Genomic DNA, 24232 nt, shown 5'->3' on the forward strand with positions numbered 1-24232 from the left:
TGACCTGAACCCAATGGAAAAACTCTCTTGCAGTGACACTAGCAGCATTGAGCTCTTCACCGTCCTCTTGGCCTTCTTTTATACCATCACCCCATTCTTGTTGACTCTCACATCCTATGTTTACATTATCACCACGGTCCTGAAGATTCCATCTGCTATTGGGAGAGAAAAAGCGTTTTTGACCTGCTCCTCTCATCTCATTGTGGTTTGCACTTTTTATGGTTCAATAATCGTTGTCTACATGTTGCCAGACACCCCAACTCTGAGAGATCTCAATAAAGTATTTTCACTCTTCTACACCATCTTAAATCCCTTGATCAATCCTCTCATCTACAGTTTGAGAAACAAAGAAGTTCACAAAGCCTTAAAGTTTGTATTTGGTAGATTAAGTGTTTATGCAAGACTTTACTCAATTTTCTCCCTTTAAGCGCATCAAAAATTGAAGATACAGAATCATGGTTTATGAGAATAATATGTGAGAGACTCTGTAGTGCAATGTAGTGGTTAAAGAAAGGGTTTTACAGAAAAAAGGATTCCACCATCCTAAAGATCCCTTCTGCAATTGGGGGGGGGGGGGGAGAAGCCTTTTTGACCTGCTCATCTCTTTGTGTCTTACATTTTTTAAATACTGTACTATTGCCATTTTTTTAAAAAAGCATTTGACTGAATTCGCCCTTCTCCTTTATGTTTCAAAGCTAATAAAACATTTTGGGGCATATATTTTGGACTCTGTTGGGGTGACTAGAGTTCTCCATTTAGTTGTATGACTTCTCCTCTGTTTATTTGCTCTATACCACCTGTTGTGGATGGGCTTCTTTATCCGACTATGCTTTAAGTTGTTATTTCTGACTAGCTGCTGTGTTATGGCTGGTGTCTTGGCAATAAAGTGTTGATTTGATGTATTAAATCAAATGAAAGTAGGTAATTTCCTCCTTATCTCCTTACCCTGAGTTGATGGCCATAATAAGTACAATGGCTGTAATATGTGTAATCTTTGTGAAAGCACATCATGATAAATGCTCAATAAACATATTTTGTGCTGGATCCTTAAGATTTAGCTGTGTCTGTTTCTAGATGTGTAAAGGGGACAACCTACAGCTGTGTCTACAGATTTCCCTGGCAGCAACCAAAGGGGCATGATCTATGCTGCTTACTGCATTTCTTTCTGTCATGCCTGGCTATGGAGTAATATGTTTCTTGTAGTCTATTTCTGTGAACTGTGTTCAGCTGCATACAGTAATATATCCTATTCAGTCTGCTCAGACTTAAGTGTGCATTGCTTTTGTTATTCTGGCCATCCTTCAATCAAGCCTGCAATCCTCACCCTCAAGCATCCATATTGCCTTCAAATACCCAAAGGACCACCTCCTTAGGCAAAACCATCTGACCTGCCTACTATTTAAAGTAATTGATGTAATCACTGATGTAACACCATTCTTTTCATTTCAAAGGCCATTCATTTTCATGCAAAGGGAACACAATTTAAATTCGGGAAATAACACTATTGATTATGCTTAAAACCCTGCACACCAGCAACAGCAAATACTAATTGGTATTCACTTGATTGATTTCTATTCCGAATATGGGGCAAATAAGGAAGCTTCATCAATTTCCTCTTCAATTTCCGTTTCTGTTTTTGTTTTGAATTCTCTAACATCCCTACCTATAGATGTTCTAGGTCACAATTTACCCAGATGAGATGTAGTCCACAGAGGAGGAATTAATATTGGGATCCCTGTTGGGTTTCAGAAGTTCATTGCATCATACATGTTTTCCAAACAGCTAGAAAATCAGCAGTAAGTCTCCAGGCTCACTTCCTTTTACGTTTTTGCAAGAGGCAGTTTCAGAGACACTCTGTTGCATGGTGTTGTTCATCACACAACCTCTGCTAGCAGCACTAACTCCTGGAGCATAATCCAACAGTAAATGGGTGCATGTAAGTACTAAAGCCATATGCTTTCATCAAAGCCCTGCCTTACCCTCAGAACTGAGATATCAGATATCCAAAAATTTTAAATTTAATAAGACACATGGCATATGGCTCCAATTATTAATTTCTGTTGAAATCATTTACGCATTTTTCAAACAAGGAATAAGTTTCGTTGAATTTTCTGCAGTGGTGTTTCTGAGTAGTCATGTATAGGTTTGCACAGTACTGTCCCCAAAATATGTGAATACAACTTCATTTAAACCATTGGTTCTTGTTATGTTGTAGGGTTGTGTTGACCTCCTGTTGATTAAAGCAATGGGGAACACAGAAGAAGGAAACCAGACAGCAATCAGAGAATTCATCCTCCTGGGTTTTGGGAATCTGCTTGAGCTGCAGCCTTTCCTTTTCTCCTTCTTCCTCATGATTTACATCTTGACACTAACTGGGAATTGTTTCATCATTTTGCTTGTTGTGGCTGATCACCACCTTCACACACCCATGTACTTCTTCCTGGCCAATTTGTCCTGCCTGGAGACTTGTACCAGCTCAGTCATCCTGCCCAAAATGTTAGCTGATATGATATCTCAAAAGAGAACCATCTCTTTAAATGGGTGCCTAACCCAGTTTTATTTCTTTGGCTCTTTTGTAGCTATAGAAACATATATTCTGGCCGTGATGTCCTATGACCGCTATGTGGCAATATGTAGACCTTTGCTGTATGCTTCCATCATGAATGGAAAACTATGTTGTCAGCTTATGGCTGGGACATGGACAAATGGTCCATTCTTTAATGGCATACTAGTAGGTCTCCTGGCTCAGTTATACTTCTGTGGGCCCAATGTCATTAATCATTACTTTTGTGACCTCACCCCAATTGAAAAACTCTCTTGCAGTGACACTAGCAGGATTGAACTCTTTACCCTTTTCTCAGCCTTCTTTATCACTGTCACCCCATTCTTGTTGATTCTCATATCCTACGTTTGTATTATGAGTACTATCCTGAAGATTCCATCTGCTGCTGGGAGAAAAAAAGCATTTTTGACCTGCTCCTCTCATCTCATTGTGGTTTGCACTTTTTATGGTTCAATAATCATTGTCTACATGTTGCCAGACACCCCGACTCTGAGAGATCTCAATAAAGTATTTTCACTCTTCTACACCATCCTGAATCCCTTGATCAATCCTCTCATCTACAGTTTGAGAAACAAAGAAGTTCACAAAGCCTTAAAGTTTGTATTTGGTAGATTAAGTGTTTATGCAAGACTTTACTCAATTTTCTCCCTTTAAGCGCATCAAAAATTGAAGATACAGAATCATGGTTTATGAGAATAATATGTGAGAGACTCTGTAGTGCAATGTAGTGGTTAAAGAAAGGGTTTTACAGAAAAAAGGATTCCACCATCCTTTAACCTTATCAGCCGTTGAAGATCCTTCGTCATGGCTTACGAGAGTAAGATGTGAGAGGCTTTGTAAGAGAGTGTTTACAGGAAGGCTGTTTACAGAAGAAAAGTTCCCCCATCCTAAAAAAATACTCATCTTCTAAACCCTTTTTTGTACTACTCTTCTCATCCCGCTACGGCTTGTATTTTTTGTGGCACCGTAATAAGTCTCCAGATGTTTCCCAACACCCAAAGACAGCTTAGTAAAGTATTCTGCACTGTCCTGACTCCCTTGAGCAATCCCCCCACAAAACCCCAAGAGCTGTTCTTAGCAGATTACTATTTATTGCAAGAATTCATCTGACTCAATCCTGTTCCTTATGTTTAAAAGCTGATCAAAAGTTGTGAGACATAGCAGCCAAACTACTCCATTCAGTTCCTTTGATTTCATATGGGTTGCTAGCGTTATCGCTTGTTGTGAGTCAGCTAGTTTATCTGACTGTACCTTCATTTCTTATTTCTTACTAGCTCTTGTGTTATGGCTTTTGGCTGAGCAACAAAGTCTTGGTTTTATGTATAAAACCAAAAGAATGTAGGTCATCTGCATAATAAGGAACAAAACCTGGATCCCACCTTATCTTCAGAGCCCTGAGTAGATTGCTGTAATATGTGTAAATGACCAAAAGGAGGGGCTGCCTGGGCTTGTATATTCCAACACCCACACTGACATTGGAGCTTCATTCAGCGGTTTAATCTTCTGCCTCTTGTTAGCTCACTCTACCTTCCACTGCCAGGCAAATACATAATATTTTAAAAAGAAAATATCACACTTTTAATCTGTGAAGGAAGCCCTTTATGATTTCTACTCTAATCTTGCTTTTGATTTATTATGGATTTATAATTGTTTTTATTGTTTCTAGTTTAATTATGCTTACAAGCCAGTTTTGAGAATGTTTATATACAGCTTAACTATGACACAAACATTTGTCTTCCCTGTTCTCATTCTCTGGTCCACCCTATTGCCATAATGAATGCAGTGGATGTTTCAACATAAACCAAAACCAGGTGAACTGCATAATTTTTAGAGTTCTTTGCAAGTGGCCCCTCAGAATTTCCCATGCTATTGGGAAATAATCAAGTTTCTTCAGGGTTAGAAGAAAATGTTCCTCCAGAGTAGGTCTCACCTTTGTAGTGGCAGTAGCAAAGCTTCTTTCTGAATGGTACCAGCAGCTTGACCACCATTTTGCATCAAGCTTAGCATCATTTCCCCTCCCATTAGTTGCAGACATGCTTAAACATGCAAATGATTAAGAAATTGCAAAAAGAGTACTTGAAAGGCAATGGCCATAGTGGGAAATGATGTATATATTTTGTTCCTACTATATCCTAAAGTGAAGCACAAGGCAACACATTCATGGACCAGTCCAAAATATCTTGCTACCTGAGGCAAAAGACAATATGGTGTCCCTTCATTCCAAATAGAGACTGGATTGGCATCTTAACCTTCAATGCTGGCATTACCCCTGAAGGCAATTCAGCTTTGGGGGCATGGAGAGCTTTTCATTTAGTGCTTTGATATGTCTTTCTCTTCTGCAGCATTTGCTGCTTAAGGCAGGCAACTCACTCTGACCAAGTGATCAGGCAGTGAGGCAAACGGCCCAGGCTATACACTCATGCATGAACATTCCTTATGTGATGCATAGTGACACCACCAATGCATTTGTTTGGGTTGGCAGAGAGCTAGAAGGGTAGTGAGCAAGCAGCAGCAAGACACTGAGGAGAGTTATGTCGGTGCCATACAGCCTGTCCCACATACTTTCACTATTTTGCAAGTTGGATTGTAGCCCTTATCAGAAAAATAAAAGTAGTCTTGCATAATTCAAGCGGAATAAAGTGTCCTAGTGCCCATGCCCTAGCATAAGCAATCCACATAAAACACATCCAGAGACTGTGCAGTGATGGGGAAAGAAACTGAAACGTGTGGGAGGAATGAATGATTAACAGGAAGATGTGTAAATACCTTGGAAGCAAATCAGGATGATTGTGCATTGCCTTATAACTGCCCCACAAACAAAACAGAGCCAGAATGGTTAATAAAAGTGGGATGTAGTCTAACCTCGGTCTATTAATTCCTAATAGACTGCTACTGTCTTGTTAACTGCAAATTGCATACTGTATTTGTTTGACTGTAACTTAGTGGCTGAACTATGATCATCATAATAAAGAATGATGGATTGTCATTGATGTATTATTTATTTTAAAAAATATTCCTCCGTACCACTGCCTTTATCGTGCACAGCCAGCTTCTATTAAGGAAGGAAAAAAAACCTAACAAAAATTAAATACAGTGGTGCCTCGCAAGACGAAATTAATTCGTTCCGCAAGTCTCTTCGTCTTGCGATGCACGGTTTCCCATAGGAATGCATTGAAAATCAATTAATGCGTTCCTAGGGAAACCGCCTTCAGACCAGGTCCGGGGACAGATCGTTCCGAAGCCGGGCGGCGGGGGCAGGCTTCTCCCCGCCGCCCCTTGCTTCAAAAGAGGTCCGGGGACAGCGGGAAGCGCTTCCCGCTGTCCCCAGACCTGGGGCTGCGGGGAGAAGATCGCTTCTTCCCCGCTGTCCCCAGACCTCTTTTGAAGCAAGGGGCTGTGGGGAGATCGCTTCTCCACGCCGCCCTTTGCTTCAAAAGACGTCCGGGGACAGCGGGAAGACCCGCTGTCCCCGGAGCTTGCGGGGCAAGCTTCGTTTTGCGAAGCAAGCCCATAGGGAAATTCGTCTTGCGAGGCAACTCGAAAACGAAAAAACCTTTCGTTTTGCGAGTTTTTCGTCTCGCGAGGCGTTCGTCTTGCAGGGTACCACTGTAATCAACTGTAAAAGCAAACATTTGGAAAAACAGAGACGGGTATAACAGGTACAGAGCTTTTTTCAGCTGGAATCTTTTTGGTACCTCTCAGGTGGGCACCATTGCCACTGTAAGAGAACAGGGGAGGTATCCATGGTGAGTACCAGGACCTCTTTTTCTAGAAAGACAGCACTGTGTCCAACCAGTTTCAAAATCCAGCCCACAGAAAAATCCTCAACTTGGAATGTCAAATGGCAGATGCCAACTGGAACAGTAATAAAAGTCTTAGGCATGGAAAAGAATGGAGGGTAGAAGGCACTGAACATCCTGAAGTAGAGATTGGCATGATCATGGAGAAAGGCCTCTCTCACATCTCAACCAGCCATTCCTCAGCCACCCTTGTGGCTCAAGTGGATCCCCAGAAGATCCCAGGGAGTGAACAAGTTGGTATGAGAGGAGGTATCCTAGGCTTGTGCCATTTCAGCTAAGACTTGGAGGTTCTTGAAGTTTCATAGCCCACTTCCAAGTATTTTAAAGTTGAGTGCCTGTGTCAAGCTCTAGGTGTGGAGGCAGGAGCTAAGGCAGTGAGTTCCAGAGCAGAGATGGAAATGTGGGCATTAACAATGGTCCAGAGGATATGGAGAGAGTTGTATAGTCACTGACAGCTCCTCCTTTATTTTCTCATTTATTGAAGCCGAGTCATTGCTTGCAGCTCGATTTCCCTCCTGCCACTGAATAGACCCTCTCAGTAGATCATGAGCAATAGAAGCATTTGGTAGGCAAATGGAGGCTTCTATTGAAATACTTGGCTTCCCATGTGGTCTGCTGCTCCCTTTGCTCCTGAGGCCAATTGACAAAGAGAACTGGAGATCAAAGCAGTATAGGGTAGGAGGAGTTATTGGCGGGAGCCCTAGAAAGGGTATTTCAGGTCACCTTTAGATCTTCAGCTGGAACAAAGGTCTCCATGGGGCCCAAGCCCCTTCTTCCAAAGAGGTCCCTTTATAGTTTAGGTAAGACAGGAACCTGACATTGTTCTAAAAGAAGCAGAGGTGTGTGGGGGTAGACTGCCCCAGAACTGCAGCACATGTTGCCTGCAATTAGAGGATAAACAAGCTTGCACTCATTAGACATTCCATCTTTGCCTTTCAGAGTCATACTTTTGTTGAGATGTTAAATTGTGAACTGTCCTGAGATCTATGGGGATAGGGCGGTATACAAATTTAATTAATTAATTAATTGGGAAACCTGTTAATTTTCTGTAGGTGAGCTGGAGCCCAGCAATATTTCCTGTGCTGATGACTATAAATTGGGACAAGCAACAGCCTTAAATAGAAGTGAGAAGGATTAGATCACTATGTCCATTGCAGCATTCAATACACGGCAACATATTTCAAAGAGACAAGTTTCAGAGAAAGGTGTGAAGTGCAGATGGAGGACCACCTAGACCTACACAATCAAGTAACTTGGCTAGCACCAATTGCAATTCAGCTTTCATCCTCCCTTTCAGATTAAATCCCATCTGTTCAGTATAGACTGTATAGTGGATGTCCTTGAACCATGTGAAATTTCTTGCTTCTACCTGAGAATACTCAGGAAATATTGGAGGACATCCTGCAAAATCAAACTCTGCATGTCAAATCTCTCTGTCTTCCTGTAAAAAGCAAACATTACTCTGGCTTTCCATAGAAATGTCCCAATATGTGTCGATTAAAATACACACACATGAACAGACATGAGCACAGACATGCCAGATACAATTTTAATTTTATTACTTTCTTTTATTTAAATATTGTTTTCCCTCCCCTATGTTTTTAGCTGTTATTATTTTATCTGTAAGACACCTTGAGTCTTTGTCAGGGGAAAGGCAGGATATAAATAAAAAAATAAATATACTAAAAATATTATTAATATATTGATGTAACTAACATGCAATCCTGTACACAGTGGCGTAGCGTGGGTTGTCAGCACCCAGGGCAAGGCAAGTAATTTGCTCCCCCTAACCCGTGGATTTGCGCCCCCTAACCCTAACCCCCAGATGTTGCGCCCGGTGCGGCCGGACCCCCTGCACCCCCCACGCTACGCCACTGCCTGTACATGTATAATCAAAATCCCCAATGACTTTAACAGGACTTACTTCCAGAGAAGTGTGCACAGGATTGGATCCTTCCAGAACAATCCTATGCATGTGTATAGAAAAGGAATTTCTATTGAATTCAGTGGAGATTACTCTGAAGTAAATTGGCATAAGATTGAAATCTTGATGACACAGAACATAACCACATAGTGGTGATGAATAAGAGTTGAACGAGAGATTGAAATGGCACAGCAATATGGCCATTTGAAATTCCATTAAAATTTTTCATATTGGTTTAGTTCAGTGGTAGGGAATGAATGGCCCATTAGATATTGTTGGGCTAAAACCCTTACCATCTGAGACCATTTTGGCCAACAATATCTAGAGACCCTGTGTCCTTTAGCATTATAGAAATGGAGGCCAATTCAGGAGGTAAATGCAAGTAATTGTTGTTGTTCTTTCAATAGCCATGGAAAATACACATTTTACAATTTAAAAAATCATGCTTTATTTCATATCTTCACCAACTACAATTATCCATAATAATTGTGAATATGGATTAACAGATCCATGAAAATACCGATCAGATCCACCTGCTGAAAAGTGTGCCACAACAACTTCAGAAGTCAAAAAATATGCTGAAGAACTGAATTGCAATATGCACATTAATGTGAGGGGTTTGGCTCAGGCTGCTTTACTGAGGTATTTGCAAATGTGAGATCCTCACATCCCATTAATGGCAAATCCTTTCTCAATGTATTAACATTGACATTATTTTCATTATTTTAACTCTGAGCACCTAGTCCTGGAGTTGTTTTCTGTGAAATTCAAAGTGTTGCCTCCAATATTCCAAAGAGTTTAAAATTAATTGCTTCAGTAAAATATCTCATTTTATATGCTTGCCAACTCTATGACTTTCTTAATAAACTTAATAAATTTGAGGACTAAGCAACACAATTAATTTGTAAATTAATAAAGCGAGAAAGAAAGAAAGAAAGAAAGAAAGAAAGAAAGAAAGAAAGAGGAAGGTACATTAAGTAACTGTCAATCTGAATAAAAATGAGAACAAACAGATTGATGGAGCACATCCTTCACTTCCCATCAGACAATCCCACAGTTCCAAATACAGCACATAGGGATGAAAAGCTAATGCATAAATATTTACCTCAAAAATGATTATATTTCTAGGTGGAATTTCTGATGTGTTAGATTCAGGTTCCATCACTAGAAGACAAGTCTCTGTTTTGCTGCTTCTCTATCCAAACCATCTTTGCTTCAGGTGGATGTTGTGGAGTCTTGCTTCCTTACAGTAGCAGAATGTCAGTGTGCTCTTCTAAAAGCTCCTAATTTGTCTTGCTTCTATTTATTAGGAAAGTATCAGCAGATGCACTTATTCAAATATGGTTAAATGATCAAGCACAAATGTTTCTGTAGATGGATACTTGCAAGTACTGGGGTGTCAGGGAACTGCCATCGGAGCATCAGGTGGTGGAGGGGCTCAGGGAGGAAGAAAGAGACTCAACAGCTGAAGCAGGAACCAGCAGGGGGAGGAGTGGATCTCTGAGGGAATGCGAGCAGGAGGGAGGGCTCAGAGACGCTTCCAGCGAGAACAGTGGGGAGGTATCTGAGTCTCCCATAGGGAGACCCACACCTCGCCGGAAACTGTCACGCCGTGAGTCCAGGAGACGCGTTTCCGTTAAGGAGCTTCTTTGCTGGAAGCGCTTCCGCAGACAGCCACTGTCAGACTCTACGAGTGACTAGAGCAGACATGTTTGAGGAGCTCTGTCACACCCAGAGGTTTGTGGAGCCGCACAAACTCTGAGGGAGCACGATTTTACGCACAAGCAGCTAATCATCCCATTACAGCAGTCTGACAGTCTCTGTACGCTGCCTGTGCAGGAGAAAGCATCATGAGCGACCCAGCCGGAACCGGAGGAGCAGGGGTTGGAGCTGGTCCAAGCTTGGAAGAAAGATACCGAGCGTTGGAAGTCCAACTTGCGCTGCAGACGGCGAGGCTTGAGGAGAGAAGGGCTCAGGATGCAGACAAGAAGGGGAGAGCCACTCAATTCCCCAGAAAGGTACCAGGATTGGTGCAGAAGTTTGGGGGGGACCCCAAGGATTACCATGCCTTTAGGACAGAGATGCAATATGCCATTAATGTGCAGTTTGATGAGTTCCCTGATGAGGAATCGCGAGTTGCTTTCGTAATTGGGTATCTTGAGAAAGGGGCGCGGGACTGGGTTCGACCCCTAATGTCAACGCACAATGACGTCCTAAAGGACACGATGAAGTTCTTTCGTGCAATGGATATCATGTTTTCCAGCGATATTGAGGAAGGGGTGGTGCGCAGACAGCTAATGGCTTGCAAGCAGGGAAGCCGATCTGTCCGTGAGTACTGGACTGAGTTTACCATGCTGGTTCACAGATTGGGTTGGGATTTATCGGCGGCACCCATTCAGATGCTATTTGAAGAAGGTCTTTCTTCGGCTGTGAAAGACGAGCTGTCCCGGAGCCCCAGGGCGGTGTCTATGGATCAGCTGACCAAATCTGCGCTGACCATAGGAGCGCGTCAGGAGGCAAGAGCCTTGGAGAGGCGGGAAGGGAGAGGGGAACGTTGGAAGGAGTTCCGCATTCCAGACATTCCTGAGCCAGCTTTCCCGCCGGCAGAGCCGATGGAAATCGGAACAGCGCGCGCGCGCGCATTTTCAAAACCCAGTGAGGGGGCTAAGAAGGAGGGAAAGGGCGCCCGGAAATGCTATCTCTGCCAACAGCCAGGCCACTTTGCCAGAGTCTGCCCCCAGAGGAAGGAATGGCAAGGGATGGTGGGAGCTGTTGAGGGAGGAGAGCAGGGAGAAACAGAGCAGGTAAAAGCCAACGCCTGGTTGCCACAGTCGGGGCACTGCAGCCAGGCCAAAGAGCAGTGAAAGTGCCCGTGCCAGAAGCTCCTCAACCTGCTCTAGTGATTGAAGTGTCGCTAGAGCTGCAAAATGGACACCCCCTAAAAATAAAGGCGCTGTTGGACTCAGGCAGCTCCTGCAATTTTATGAGCAAGGAGTTTGCTGCTGAACACCAGATACAGACGATCCCTTTAAGCAACCCCCTGCAGGTGACCACGATCGATGGCAGGGAGTTGTTGGGAGGAGGAGTCAGCTTGCAGACCGTCCCAATGATAATGAGGGTGGCAAGGCACACAGAACTGATAGCGTTTAATGTGGCCACCTTGGGAGGCGCTCCCATTATTTTGGGAATGAGCTGGCTAGCGCTACATGATCCGCTGGTGGGCTGGCATCAAAGAGTGGTTTCCTTTGGTTCAGCACATTGCTTAGAACACTGCAAAGGGGAAAAGGGTTCAGCAGGGGCCCAAGCCACCCTAGCAGGGACGGAAGTAATGGAGAAGGTGAAGGTACCACCACAGTATGCAGATCTCAGCGACGTGTTCAGCGAGAAGGAAGCTGACCAACTACCCCCGCATAGGCCCTTTGATTGCCAGATCAATTTACTCCCTGGAGCACAGCTTCCTGTAGGCAAGTTGTATGCCATGTCAGACAGAGAAATGCAGGAGTTGCGAGAGTTCATTGACAAGAACCTGAAGAGAGGCTTCATCAGAGAGTCCAAAGCAGCGGGGGGTAGCCCAGTGTTTTTTGTGGATAAAAAGCACACGGACAAGCCGAGACTTGTATGTGATTTCAGGCGGTTAAATGCAGTGACAGAACCAGTGGCTTTCCCTATGCCCAGGATTGATGATATTTTGACCAGGGTGCGGAAGGGAAAGATTTTTACAAAGCTGGATCTAAGGGGGGCGTACAACCTGATACGTATAAGGAAAGGGGATGAATGGAAAACCACCATGTTTACCCCTTTGGGGGCATTTGAATATCTCGTTATGCCTTTTGGATTACAAGCAGGCTCAGCGTGCTTTCAATCTTTTATGAACCACGTACTGGGTCCTTTGCTCTACAAGAATTGCGTGGCCTTCCTAGATGATGTGTTGGTGTATTCGGAGAATGAGGAGCAACATGTGAGAGACGTCAGAGAAGTGTTGAGCAGGCTGCAAGCCAACAGGCTGTGGGTGAAACTGGAGAAGTGTCAGTTTCATACCAAGGAGGTGGAATTCCTGGGGTACCGCCTGTCAGACAAGGGATTGGCCATGGATCCCGGCAAGGTGCAGGCAGTGCTGGAATGGAAAACACCCAAAACCAAGAAGGATGTGCAGAGGTTCCTAGGGTTTGGAAACTTTTATCGTAAGTTCATCCGAAACTTCGCCCACCTGACGGCGCCCATTACGGACTGTCTCAGCAGTAAAAAGAAGTTTGTATGGACAGCGGAGGCGGAGCGAGCGTTTGAGGAACTGAAAAGGGCCTTCGCCTCAGAAGAACAACTTCTGCATGTGGATTTACAAAAGAAGCTGAGGGTCGAAACAGACGCATCTGACAGAGCCATAGGGGCGGTGCTTCTTCTGCAGCCGGGGAAGGAGGAGTCAGAGTGGCGACCGTGTGCCTTCTTTTCGCGAAAGCTGAACAAATCCGAGAGGAACTACACGGTGTACGACCGGGAACTTCTTGCTATTCATGAGGCTTTCCGGAAATGGAGGCACCTGCTAATTGGTGCACAACATAAGGTGCAAGTGTGCACGGACCATAAGAATCTAGAGTATTGGAGAACTGCACGAGTGCTCAACCAACGGCAGTTGAGATGGGCCCAGGAGTTCTCCAAATTTAACTTTGAGATTTGTTACGTGCCAGGCCCAGAGAACGTTAGGGCGGACGCTCTCTCACGCAAACCTGAATATTTGGAGGGGGAGGGAGCACCCGAAGAGACCCATGTCATTCCAGAGGACCGCTGGGTGTGTGGGGCGGCATTGGTGGGGCAAAGGGAATTGGTAGAGGGAACGGTGCATGATGAATACGCCCAGGACAAACTCAGGGGTCTCAGGAGGGAGGGAGACAAACCCGGGGGTTTTGAGGAGAGAAACGGGGCATTGTACTACAAGGGAGCGTTATATATACCCGAAGGGGAATTGAGGGAGAAGGTACTCAAGCAACTGCACGATAGCCCCACAGCAGGGCATTTTGGGCAACACAAAACCATGTGGCTGGTTACCAGGGAATTTTGGTGGCCCAAGGTCAGGGAAGATGTGCGGGAGTATGTGAGAGGGTGTGACCAATGCCAACGAGCCAAGGGGGAGAGGCGGGCACCGGCAGGTTTATTAGAACCACTACCCACACCTGAAAGACCATGGGAAGCAGTGGCAATAGATTTCATGACTGATCTGCCAAGGTCTAGAGGGAAAACAGCCATCATGGTTGTGGTAGACCTGTTAACTAAAATGGCCCACTTTATAGCCTGCTCACGTGCGGTCACAGCAGAAGAAACAGCTAAATTGTTTGTAGAAAATGTGTTTAGGTTGCATGGCGCCCCCTTGAGGGTGGTTTCAGACCGAGGGAAACAATTTACTTCCAGGTTCTGGAGGAAGCTCATGAGCTTACTGCATGTAGAGGTTAATTTCTCAACGGCCCGTCATCCAGAAACCAACGGGCAGGCGGAAAGAGCTAATGGTGTTCTCCAGCAATATTTGAGGTGTTATGTGAATGACAGAGAGAATGATTGGGTGGAGAAGCTGGCGTTGGCAGAATTTGCCTACAACAATGCAGAGAACGTGTCCACGGGAATGAGCCCCTTTTTGGCTAATCACGGGTGCCATCCCAGAGCCTTCCCAGGGGGGGAAGGGGAGAACTGGAGCGTTCCAGCTGCAGAACAGTTCGTTGAAGAAATGGAAGCGATCCATCGCCAGCTCCAACTCAACTTAAACAGGGCTAAGGAGGAATATAAGAGGCAGGCAGACAAAAACAGAAGGGAAGGTGAAAGCATTAGGGTGGGGGACCAGGTGTGGCTGTCAACCCAAGGGTTGCCATTCAAAGGGGGTTGTAAGAAGTTAAGACCCAAAAGGCTGGGCCCATTTGAAGTCATGCAGCAGGTCAACCCAGTGGCTTTCAGACTCCGGTTACCGAACCACATGAAGCTGCACCCAGTTTTCCACAGGTCGTTGCTGTCACCGTATAAAGGGGACAGAGAAGGGAGGGTCACTAGGGGGCCAGCAATGGAGGAGAAGGAACACAGCTACCATGTAGCGGAGATCCTTGATTCCAGGTGGAAGGGAGATCAAGTAGAGTATTTGGTAATGTGGGAAGGGGAACCGGAGTCGGAAAACACCTGGGTTAGGGCAGAGGATGTCAATGACGAAGTTTTAATATAAACTTTTCATCAGAGGTTCCCACGTAAACCTCAGCCTGTAGCGAGGTTCCGGAGGGAATACTTTGCCACCACCGACGAAGAAGAGGAGTTGGAGGGGTTCACAGATTCCGAAGAGGAGGAGGATTCAGCGAGCCAGGACGGCAATCGATGGAGGGAATTGTTCGAGACGTCTGAAGATGAAGAAGATTCTTTTCGGGGTTTTAACCCTTCACCTCCCAGAGGAGAGGAAATGGGAGGGGGTGAGGGGGGCCCTGGAGGGGAGGTGGATGTCAGGGAACTGCCATCGGAGCATCAGGTGGTGGAGGGGCTCAGGGAGGAAGAAAGAGACTCAACAGCTGAAGCAGGAACCAGCAGGGGGAGGAGTGGATCTCTGAGGGAATGCGAGCAGGAGGGAGGGCTCAGAGACGCTTCCAGCGAGAACAGTGGGGAGGTATCTGAGTCTCCCATAGGGAGACCCACACCTCGCCGGAAACTGTCACGCCGTGAGTCCAGGAGACGCGTTTCCGTTAAGGAGCTTCTTTGCTGGAAGCGCTTCCGCAGACAGCCACTGTCAGACTCTACGAGTGACTAGAGCAGACATGTTTGAGGAGCTCTGTCACACCCAGAGGTTTGTGGAGCCGCACAAACTCTGAGGGAGCACGATTTTACGCACAAGCAGCTAATCATCCCATTACATGGGGGGATGGCACTGATCAATTTTTTTTCTATGCTTGGCTCTGTGTATCAATAATTCTGGGAGCTATGCCAAACATCTTAAACAATTAGCATGGTAAGGCTCACATACTAGGATATTAACGATACTCCAGCCAAATGAACTGGTAAAATGTTCTCAGATGCGGAAAGTTACAGGTTCACTCATGCCAGGGGGAATTTATTTTATTGATTACGTGTTACTCTCCCAAAGCCGATTCTTGATATTATGAAACAGATTTGTTTTCTTTAAAAATATATATATTTGCAAATATAACATGACTAGTAGGAATAAATAAAGATAGCAGCACCTGACATTGACAATAAGCATATTACGCCAATCCTAATATAAACATATAGATTAACATACACAGTCCATGTATCCAGAAAGGTATCTAAACAAGACTGACACTTAGGAGCTTTGTGCTCAATCATAAGAGGGACAATGAGGTCTTCAGACCACTGTGTAGTAGATGGTGGATGTTTGTCCTTCCAACCTTGAAATATATGTCTCTGATCCAGCATAAGAGTTTCCAGAATCTACTTCTGCTGTCCACTTGCATCCTCTCCTCAGGGACGCAGGTGGCACTGTGGTCTAAACTACCGAGCCTCTTGGGCTTGCCAATCATAAGGACTATATTTTTAAACCTTGCAATGGGTTAATTCCCATTGCTTTGTCCCAGTCATTTGTTGTCGAAAGCAATCATGGTGCAATACAGAGTTTAAATTTGTAAAAATTATGGGTCCATCTCACAAGAAGCCACAAATGTATCACAATTACAAAATCTTTCTGTATGCTTCACCAGATCCATGAAGACATCTATCAGATCCATCTACTCAGAATAATGCCACAACAACTGAAGAAGTGGAAAAACTGGTAAAGAGCTAAACTGCAATTGACACATTAGACCTGAAAGTTTTGGATCAGGAAATCTTAATGATGAATTTAGCATACATAGTTCCCTCAGACATCATCAGACATCCTTGATAATGCCAAATCCTTTCTCAACCCTTCATCTATGTGTATTTCTGCATACTTCACCAGATCCAGCACAACATTGCGAAGCTACAAAACTCTGCTGCTGAATTTTCTGACAGATCTGAACAGCGCTTCCTTCACCTCCCTATTTCTCAAGCTGTATATGAGGGGGTTCAGCATGGGAGTCAGGATGGTGTAGAACAGAGAAAACATTTTGTGTAGTCTCTTCAGTGTTTCTGTTTCAGGGACTATATAGACAAGGAATATTGACCCATAGAAAAGTGACACAACAATCAGATGAGAAGAGCAGGTGGAGAAGGCCTTTTGCTGCGCTACCTTGGATTTAATTTGCAAGACAGTGGAAATAATGCAGCTATAGGAGGCCAAAGTTAGTAGAAAAGGGGGTAATGTCACCATCAGCCCTAGTATAAAAACTGCAGTTCTTACTATGTGAGTATTGCTACAAGAAAGGTTTGCCACAGGATATACATCACAAAAGAAATCATCGATTTCATTGGGCCCACAGAATGTGAGCTCTACCATGAGAGATGTTATGATAGTGTTGGTTAACAGACCACTCATCCAAGAAGTGAATGCTAACTGGAAGCAGAGTCTACCATTCATAATGGTTGAGTAGTGCAGAGGTTTGCATATTGCCAAATACCGGTCATAGGACATCATGGCCAGAAGATAACATTCCGTAGCTGCCAAGAAACCAAAGAAATAATATTGTGTGATGCATCCCATAATGGATATGGACCTATCCCCAGTAAGGAAACTGACCAGCATCCTGGGGAGGATGGTGGAAATGTAGCAAGTCTCCAAGAAGGACAGGTTCATGATGAAGAAGTACATGGGGGTTTGAAGATGCTGGTCAACCACAACCAGAAAAACAATTAGGAGGTTTGCAACAAGCGACAAAGCATAGATGGCAAAAAACAATACAAAGAGGAAGATTCGCAGTTCAAGGAGATTACCAAATCCCAGAAGGATGAATGTTGTAGGGCTTGACATATTTTTCTTTATTTCTGTTTGATGATGAATCTCAACATCATCCTGAAATACAATTTGACAAGTTATAGTGAGCTTAGACACCATCTCCTCCTGTTTCACCATCCACTGATGTTCGAATTTAAAGTTGGCAGGATCCAGGTATCCAGTATGGTTTTCACATGCTGTATTATTTTCAAAGTAATGGTCATGGAGTATCATGTGTTTTAAAAGCTCTGCCATTAACCTACTTCTTTTACTTTGAAGCACTTCTTGCACAGAAAGGGTTAGAGTTAGGGGCAGTGAGAAGGGCTGATTTGCAGATGTGAGGCATTTGGAGAAAAGGATAGTGCTTAACCATTTCCTACCTGTGGCTTTCCTCTGTTTCCTCCCTGAAACTAGGCAATATTCCCAAAGCTGGGAGTCCAGTACTATGTTGCTGCCCTTCCCACTAGGGATAGTGATGTAATGAGAAAGTAAGACTGTACAATCCTGAGACGGGATTGTATCTCCTTCAAAAGTATGAGGGAGGGGGATACTGTTTTGGGTGCTTCCGGGTAATACAAAATATTTTCCCTGGAAGTAAACCTACACAATGGAAAATCACCAGACTGTAAAGCAGGCATGGCCAAACTTGGCCCTTCAGATGTTTTGGGACTACAACTCCCATCATCCCTAGCTAGCAGGACCAGTGGTCAGGGACGATGGGAATTATAGTCCCAAAACATCTGGAGGGCCACATTTGGCCATGCCTGTTGTAAAGATTGCTTTACGGATCACCTAGTCCACCACCTCCCCTTCAATCAGGAAAAGATCTGCAATGCAGATGTTACAAAGTGTGTGTCTGAACTCATGTGTGTGTCCAGCACTCATATGTTTTCCAACATACACTCCAAACAGGTTTAGGATCTTCTGTTGAAGTTAAAATGTGCTTTTGCTGTGAATATGTGTTTCTACCCTTAATTGTATGCCCCAAGATGTTCATGCACCAGAGGAAGGAAGAAAGGTTGGTTTATTGCATGAAATGAAAGGGACAGTTTCATTAGTTTACCCTGCCCAGTTGGTAGTTGAAAGGACATGACCCTAGTGAGAAATGACTCACTTGTTTCCTGAATCAAAAGTTTACCTTAGAGTAAGGGAATGTTTTCTGTGTGGAACACCATACTTTCCTACAGGATGTTGTAATCAAATTTTGCTGGTGACACAGTGTGCTGGGTGATGATATTCACAGTATTAGGAGACACACTGTTACACAGGATGCAAGCACAGCACCGACGAAAGATGTGTGCCTGGTCTGTGCGTAAATAATAGAGGATAGACCAGGATTTCCCATGGCAGTCTGTTTTTTTAAAAATTTGTAAATAAATAAATAAATAAATAAATAAATAAATAAATAAATAAATAAATAAATGGCTTTGCATACTGCTTGACTGTAAGAAAACCTCAGCAGTTTACAAAAGCATGAAATAAAACATTAAGATGATCTGTAAAACAGCTCAAAGCAGGTATTTAAAAACAGTGAAAAGATGACTGAAATCATCAATAGCTAAAAAAGAAGACACGTTTGTTTTTGCTACATATCTGAGGAGGCTTGGCTAAACAAAGAAATTTTAGGCAGGCATTGAAAAGAGTATAGCGCAGATACCTGTCAGATATCAGTAGGTTGGGCATTCCAAAGTATAGCCGCTGCTCTAGATTTCTTACCCTATTGATTTCTTACAAATGTGGAACACATGTTCTTTAGCACCATCAACAGTGCACATTGCACAATGCTAAATGTTCAAGTTGGTACATATGTACCGCTATGGAATAGCTCTTATTTCACAGTTTCTTTTCATGTTTAGCTGAAATCTTTTCCCCTGTAATTTCTTCTGGTCCTACATTTTGGAACAAAGCAGAGCAAGTCTGCTCCCTCGTCTCTGTGTTATACCTTTAAACACTTGAAGAGAGCTATCACATCTTCCCTGCTTTTTTTTACAGGCAGCATTCAACCACATGTGTACCACAGGACTTCTAGTCAATCACTTGGAGTGAGTGCTGAACATACTGTAGCCAGGCAATAGCCAACCTTTTCTTTTTTGGCTGGAATTGGAGAATGAAAGAAAATGTGCCTGGTGTGATGTGGGGGAAGGAGAAGAAACTCTATTAATACAATCGCTATTGTATTAACATTTACATTATTTTCATTATTTTAACTCTGAGCTCCTAGTCCTGGAGTTGTTTTCTGTGAAATTCAAAGTGTTGCCTCCAATATTCCAAAAAGTTTAAAATTAATTGCTTCAGTAAAATATCTCATTTCGTATGCTTGTCAACTCTATGACTTTCTTAATAAACTTAATAAACTTGAGGACTAAGCAACACAATTATTTTGTACAATAATAAAGCGAGAAAAAAGAAAGAAAGAAAGAAAGAAAGAAAGAAAGAAAGAAAGAAAGAAGAAAGGGGAAGGTACATTAAGTAATCCCACAGTTCCAAATACAACACATGGAGATGAAAAGCTAGTGCATAAATATTTACCTCAAAAATGATTATATTTCTAGGTGGAATTTCTGATGTGTTAGATTCAGGTTCCATCACTAGAAGACAAGTCTCTGTTTTGCTGCTTCTCTATCCTAACAATCTTTGCTTCAGGTGGATATTGTGGAGTCATGCTTCCTTAGAATAGCAGAATCCCAGTGTGCTCTTCTAAAAGCTCCTCATTTGTCTTGCTTCTATTTATTAGGAAAGTATCAGCAGATGCACTTATTCAAATATGGTTAAATGATCAAGCACAAATGTTTCTGTAGATGGATATTTGCAGTTACTGGGGGGATGGCACTGATCAATCCCCCCCCCCATGCTTGGCTCTGTGTATCAGTAATTCTGGGAGTTATGCCAAACATCTTAAACTATTAACATGGTAAGGCTCACATTATAGGATATCAACGATACTCCAGCCAAATGAACTGGAAAAATGTTCTCAGATGCAGAAAGTTACAAGTTCAGTCATGTCAGGGGAAATTAATTTTACTGATTACATGTTACTCTCCCAAAGCCTGGTTTTGATATAAGGAAACAGATTTGTTTTCTTTTAAAATATATATATTTGCAAATATAACAATATGACTAGAAGGAAAATATAAAGATAGCAGCATCTGACATTGACAATAAGCATATTACACCAATTCTAATATAAACATATAGATTAACATACACAGTCCATGTATCCAGAAAGGTATCTAAACAAGACTGACACTTAGGAGCTTTGTGCTTAATCATAAGAGGGACAATGAGGTCTTCAGACCACTGTGTAGTAGATGGTGGATGTTTGTCCTTCCAACCTTGAAATATATGTCTCTGATCCAGCATAAGAGTTTCCAGAATCTACTTCTGCTGTCCACTTGCATCCTCTCCCCAGGGACACAGGTGGCACTGTGGTCTAAACTACTGAGCCTCTTGGGCTTGCCAATCATAAGGTCGGCATTTCGAATCCATGCAATGGGTTAACTCCCATTGCTTTGCCCCGTCATTTGTTGTCGAAAGCAATCATGGTGCAATACAGAGTTTAAATTTGTAAAAATTATGGGTCCATCTCACAAGAAGCTACATGTGTTTCACAATTACAAAATCTTTCTGAATGCTTCACCAGATCCATGAAGACATCCATCAGATCCATCTACTCAGAATAATGCCACAACAACTGAAGAAGTGGAAAAACTGGTAAACAGCTAAACTGCAATTGACATATTAGAACTGAAAGTTTTGGATCAGGAAATCTTAATGATGACTTTGGCATATATAGTTTCCTCAGACATCATCAAACATCCTTGATAATGTCAAATTCTTTCTCAGGACTTCCCCCACGTTTCAGTATCCTTCAATTTCTCTATCAAGTCATTTTGGAGCTATGAAACTCTATTGCTGAATTTTCTGACAGATTTAAGCAGAGCTTCCTTCATCTCTCTGTTTCTCAAACCATATATGAGGGGGTTGAGCAAGGGAGTCAGGATGGTATAGAACAGAGAAAGGGTTTTGCGTAGTCTTTTCAGTGTTTCTGTTTCAGGGACTATATAGACAAGGAATAATGATCCATAGAAAAGTGTCACCACAATTAGATGAGAAGAGCAAGTGGTGAAGGTCTTCCACTGGGCAGCTTTACACTTAATTTGTAAGACAGTGAAAATAATAAAGGCATAAGATGCCAAAGTTAGTAGGAAAGGGGGACCTGTTCCTATCACTCCTAAAATAAATGTTGCAACTTTTACGAGCTGAGTATTCTTACAGGAGAGGTTTGCCACTGGATATACATCAATTTCCTTGGGCCCACAGAATGTGAGCTTTAGCATAAGCAAAGTGATGATAGTGTTGGTCAACAGGCCACACATCCAGGAAGTGATCACCAGTCGGATGCAGAGTCTACCATTCATAATGGATATGTAGCGCAGAGGTTTGCATATTGACAAATACCGGTCATAGGACATCATTGCCAGAAGGTAGCATTCTGTGGCTGCCAAGAAACCAAAGAGATAGTATTGTGTGATACATCCTGTAATGGATATGGACCTATCCCCAGTAAAAAAACTGGCCAGCATCCTGGGGAGAATGGTTGAAATGTAGCAAGTCTCCAAGAAGGACAGGTTCATGATGAAGAAATACATGGGGGTTTGAAGATGCTGGTCAACCACAACCAGAAAAACAACAAGGAAGTTCATGACTAGAGATAAAACATAGATTGCAAGCAACAATATGAACAGGAGAATTCGCAGTTCAAGTAGGTTGCCAAATCCCAGAAGGATGAATGCTGAAGGACTTGATTGATTTCCTCCCACTGCTGTTTGTTGGTGATGACTGTCAGCATCATTCTATAAAACACATTTTTTTTAATAATAATAATAAAAAACATTAGCAAACTAATGTTGTCACATTTTTATTTGTATTTTCAGAGATATCTGCTCCTCCACAATGGCTTTGGGAAGGGAAGATTTGTGGTGGAGAAGCAGCTGGAAAGAAGGTTGCTGGACCTTTTCCTACCTGCTCCTTTCTCATGTTTTCCTCCCCCATGATCGCAGCATCTTGTATTTGAAACCCATGCCATTTCTCTTCCCAATAGTGACAGGAATGGAATCCTGAGAATAAGATTGGGGAATTCCATACATATTATATGAATGGGATATTGCTTTGTTTGTTCCCCAATAAAGAAATATAACACAACAGAGAATCTCAGAACTGTAGAGTTGGGAGTTAACTTAAAGTCCACACCCCTAACTAGTATGGAATAATGGATTTATTTATTATTTTGCAAAGGGTGTTTAAGGAGATAACAGAAATCACTGTGTTAAAGCTGACCAAAAGTCCAGAGGTAGCATTATTATCAATTTACGATGGGGCGGAAGGTTCACATGCTATGAAGGACTTGCTCAAATATTTATTGACAGCTGCATGAATTATTATAGCCAGAAAGAGGAAGGAGCAAACTGAATATAAAATGGAAGAATGGTATAAAGAGGTGTGGGATACAGTGGTATCTCAGGTTACATACACTTCAGGTTACATACACTTCAGGTTACAGACTCCGCTAACCTAGAAATAGTGCTTCAGGTTAAGAACTTTGCTTCAGGATGAGAACAGAAATCGCATGGTGGTGGTGCAGCTGCAGCGGGAGGCCCCATTAGCTAAAGTAGTGCTTCAGGTTAAGAACAATTTCAGGTTAAGAATGGACCTCCGGAATGAATTAAGTACGTAACCAGAAGTACCACTGTATAGCTATTAATGATGAATATGCCATTAAGGTAAGATGGGGAATATGCAGGAGAAATTATTTTAAGGAGATATGGAGGGTGTTTGTATAATTTGTACTGTTAAAACGGAAAGGGGTCAAGCCATTGCAAGAGGTGTTGAATTTTTGGGAGGTTGGATAGTTACAATGGAATGGACTTGGTGGTGGGGTGCACATTTTTATTCTTATTCATTTATGATTATTACTTTGTCTAATAATAATAATAATAATAATAATAATAATAATAATAATAATAATAATAATAATAATTATTCCATACCCCTAACAGTACAGAATACTGGACTAACTTCTGTGATATAACCATTCAGATGTTTGAAGACACCCATCTCTATTTCCATACATGCCCTTTTTGTGCTGTGCTGATTCTATTATTGGTGTTCAATGTGATTCCTCCTAATATGATTTCTACAGCTGCAGTCTAAAATGGAACTATATGGGTTAGAGGACATACAATTGTAGCCCTAGTCCAGGGCACTGGTATAGGTTAAACACTCCAAGAACCTGATCACATGAAAAGGGAGGCTGTTCCAAAGGACATCATAGCAAAAATCTGGCATAGACAATGTGATGTCCACCAGAGGTTTGGGGCTACAATTCTTATCAGCCCTATTTTTAGGTGGAGGAGAAAAGTAGCTGAACCAAATACCTTGATTGTTGTACAAATTATCAATATTTTTATTACACTAGCTTAGGAAACATTCTCCAATCCCGAAGTAAACTACATATAGATTTTGATTTTTCTTCCAGAACAGTCTCACTGAATCAAACAAGGTAACTCCAGATCCTTATTACCTATATTAAGTGAACAGAATTCTGGGTAAAAATCAGCAGCTTGGAAACTTCATTGATTGAGAGATTCCAAATGAAGATGAAGAACGTAACTGTCAAAACTACAAACTCAGTTGAGCCAGAACTGAAGTACATTCAAAATATTCAAATGTCATGAAGTATTATTTAAACTATGAGTACCTAGCATTGGATTGAGAAATCCAACATGCTATCCCCGGTTGTCTAAAGAGTCTAAAATTGATCTGTCCAGTAAAAGATGGCTTTTCATACATTGTATGCATGTTTTCCTAATAAACCTTGTGACTGACCTATAAAGAGGAAGGCAAATCAAGTAAATGCAATTGATCTGAACCAGTGCTTTTTTCAGGGGGCACTCAAGGGTATGCTGTACCGGCACCTCTTTTTGTTGTTGATAAAAAAGTGTGACACTTACAGTAACAATTTCAGGGTGAGTACCGGCACCTATTTTTCTAGAAAAAATAGCACTCTATTTTGGAAGAATCTAAACAGAAATCAGATCAGACTTACT

General features: G+C 42.6%; 2 protein-coding genes across 2 annotated transcripts in view; both read right to left on the reverse strand.

Annotated features, from left to right (window-relative positions):
• Positions 1-16235: 16235 nt before the first annotated feature.
• Positions 16236-24232, reverse strand: part of LOC308571672 (olfactory receptor 2AP1-like) — a gene marked incomplete at both ends in the record, with an annotated part of 295033 nt that continues 287036 nt past the window's right edge. The window contains one exon of the mRNA XM_081167317.1: positions 16236-16967. Within this exon, the coding sequence (XP_081023443.1) occupies positions 16236-16967 (732 nt within the window). The remainder of the gene's footprint in view (positions 16968-24232) is intronic.
• LOC308570626 (olfactory receptor 6C4-like) lies at positions 21023-22178 on the reverse strand (the record flags this gene model as incomplete). The annotated part of the gene is made up of 2 exons (XM_081165541.1): positions 21023-21979; positions 22149-22178. The coding sequence occupies 2 exons, from the start codon at positions 22176-22178 to the stop codon at positions 21023-21025; spliced, it is 987 nt and encodes a 328-aa protein (XP_081021667.1).

Source organism: Podarcis bocagei (assembly GCF_964188305.1).
Source record: "Podarcis bocagei genome assembly, chromosome: 13".
NCBI classification, from domain to species: Eukaryota; Metazoa; Chordata; class Lepidosauria; order Squamata; family Lacertidae; genus Podarcis; species Podarcis bocagei.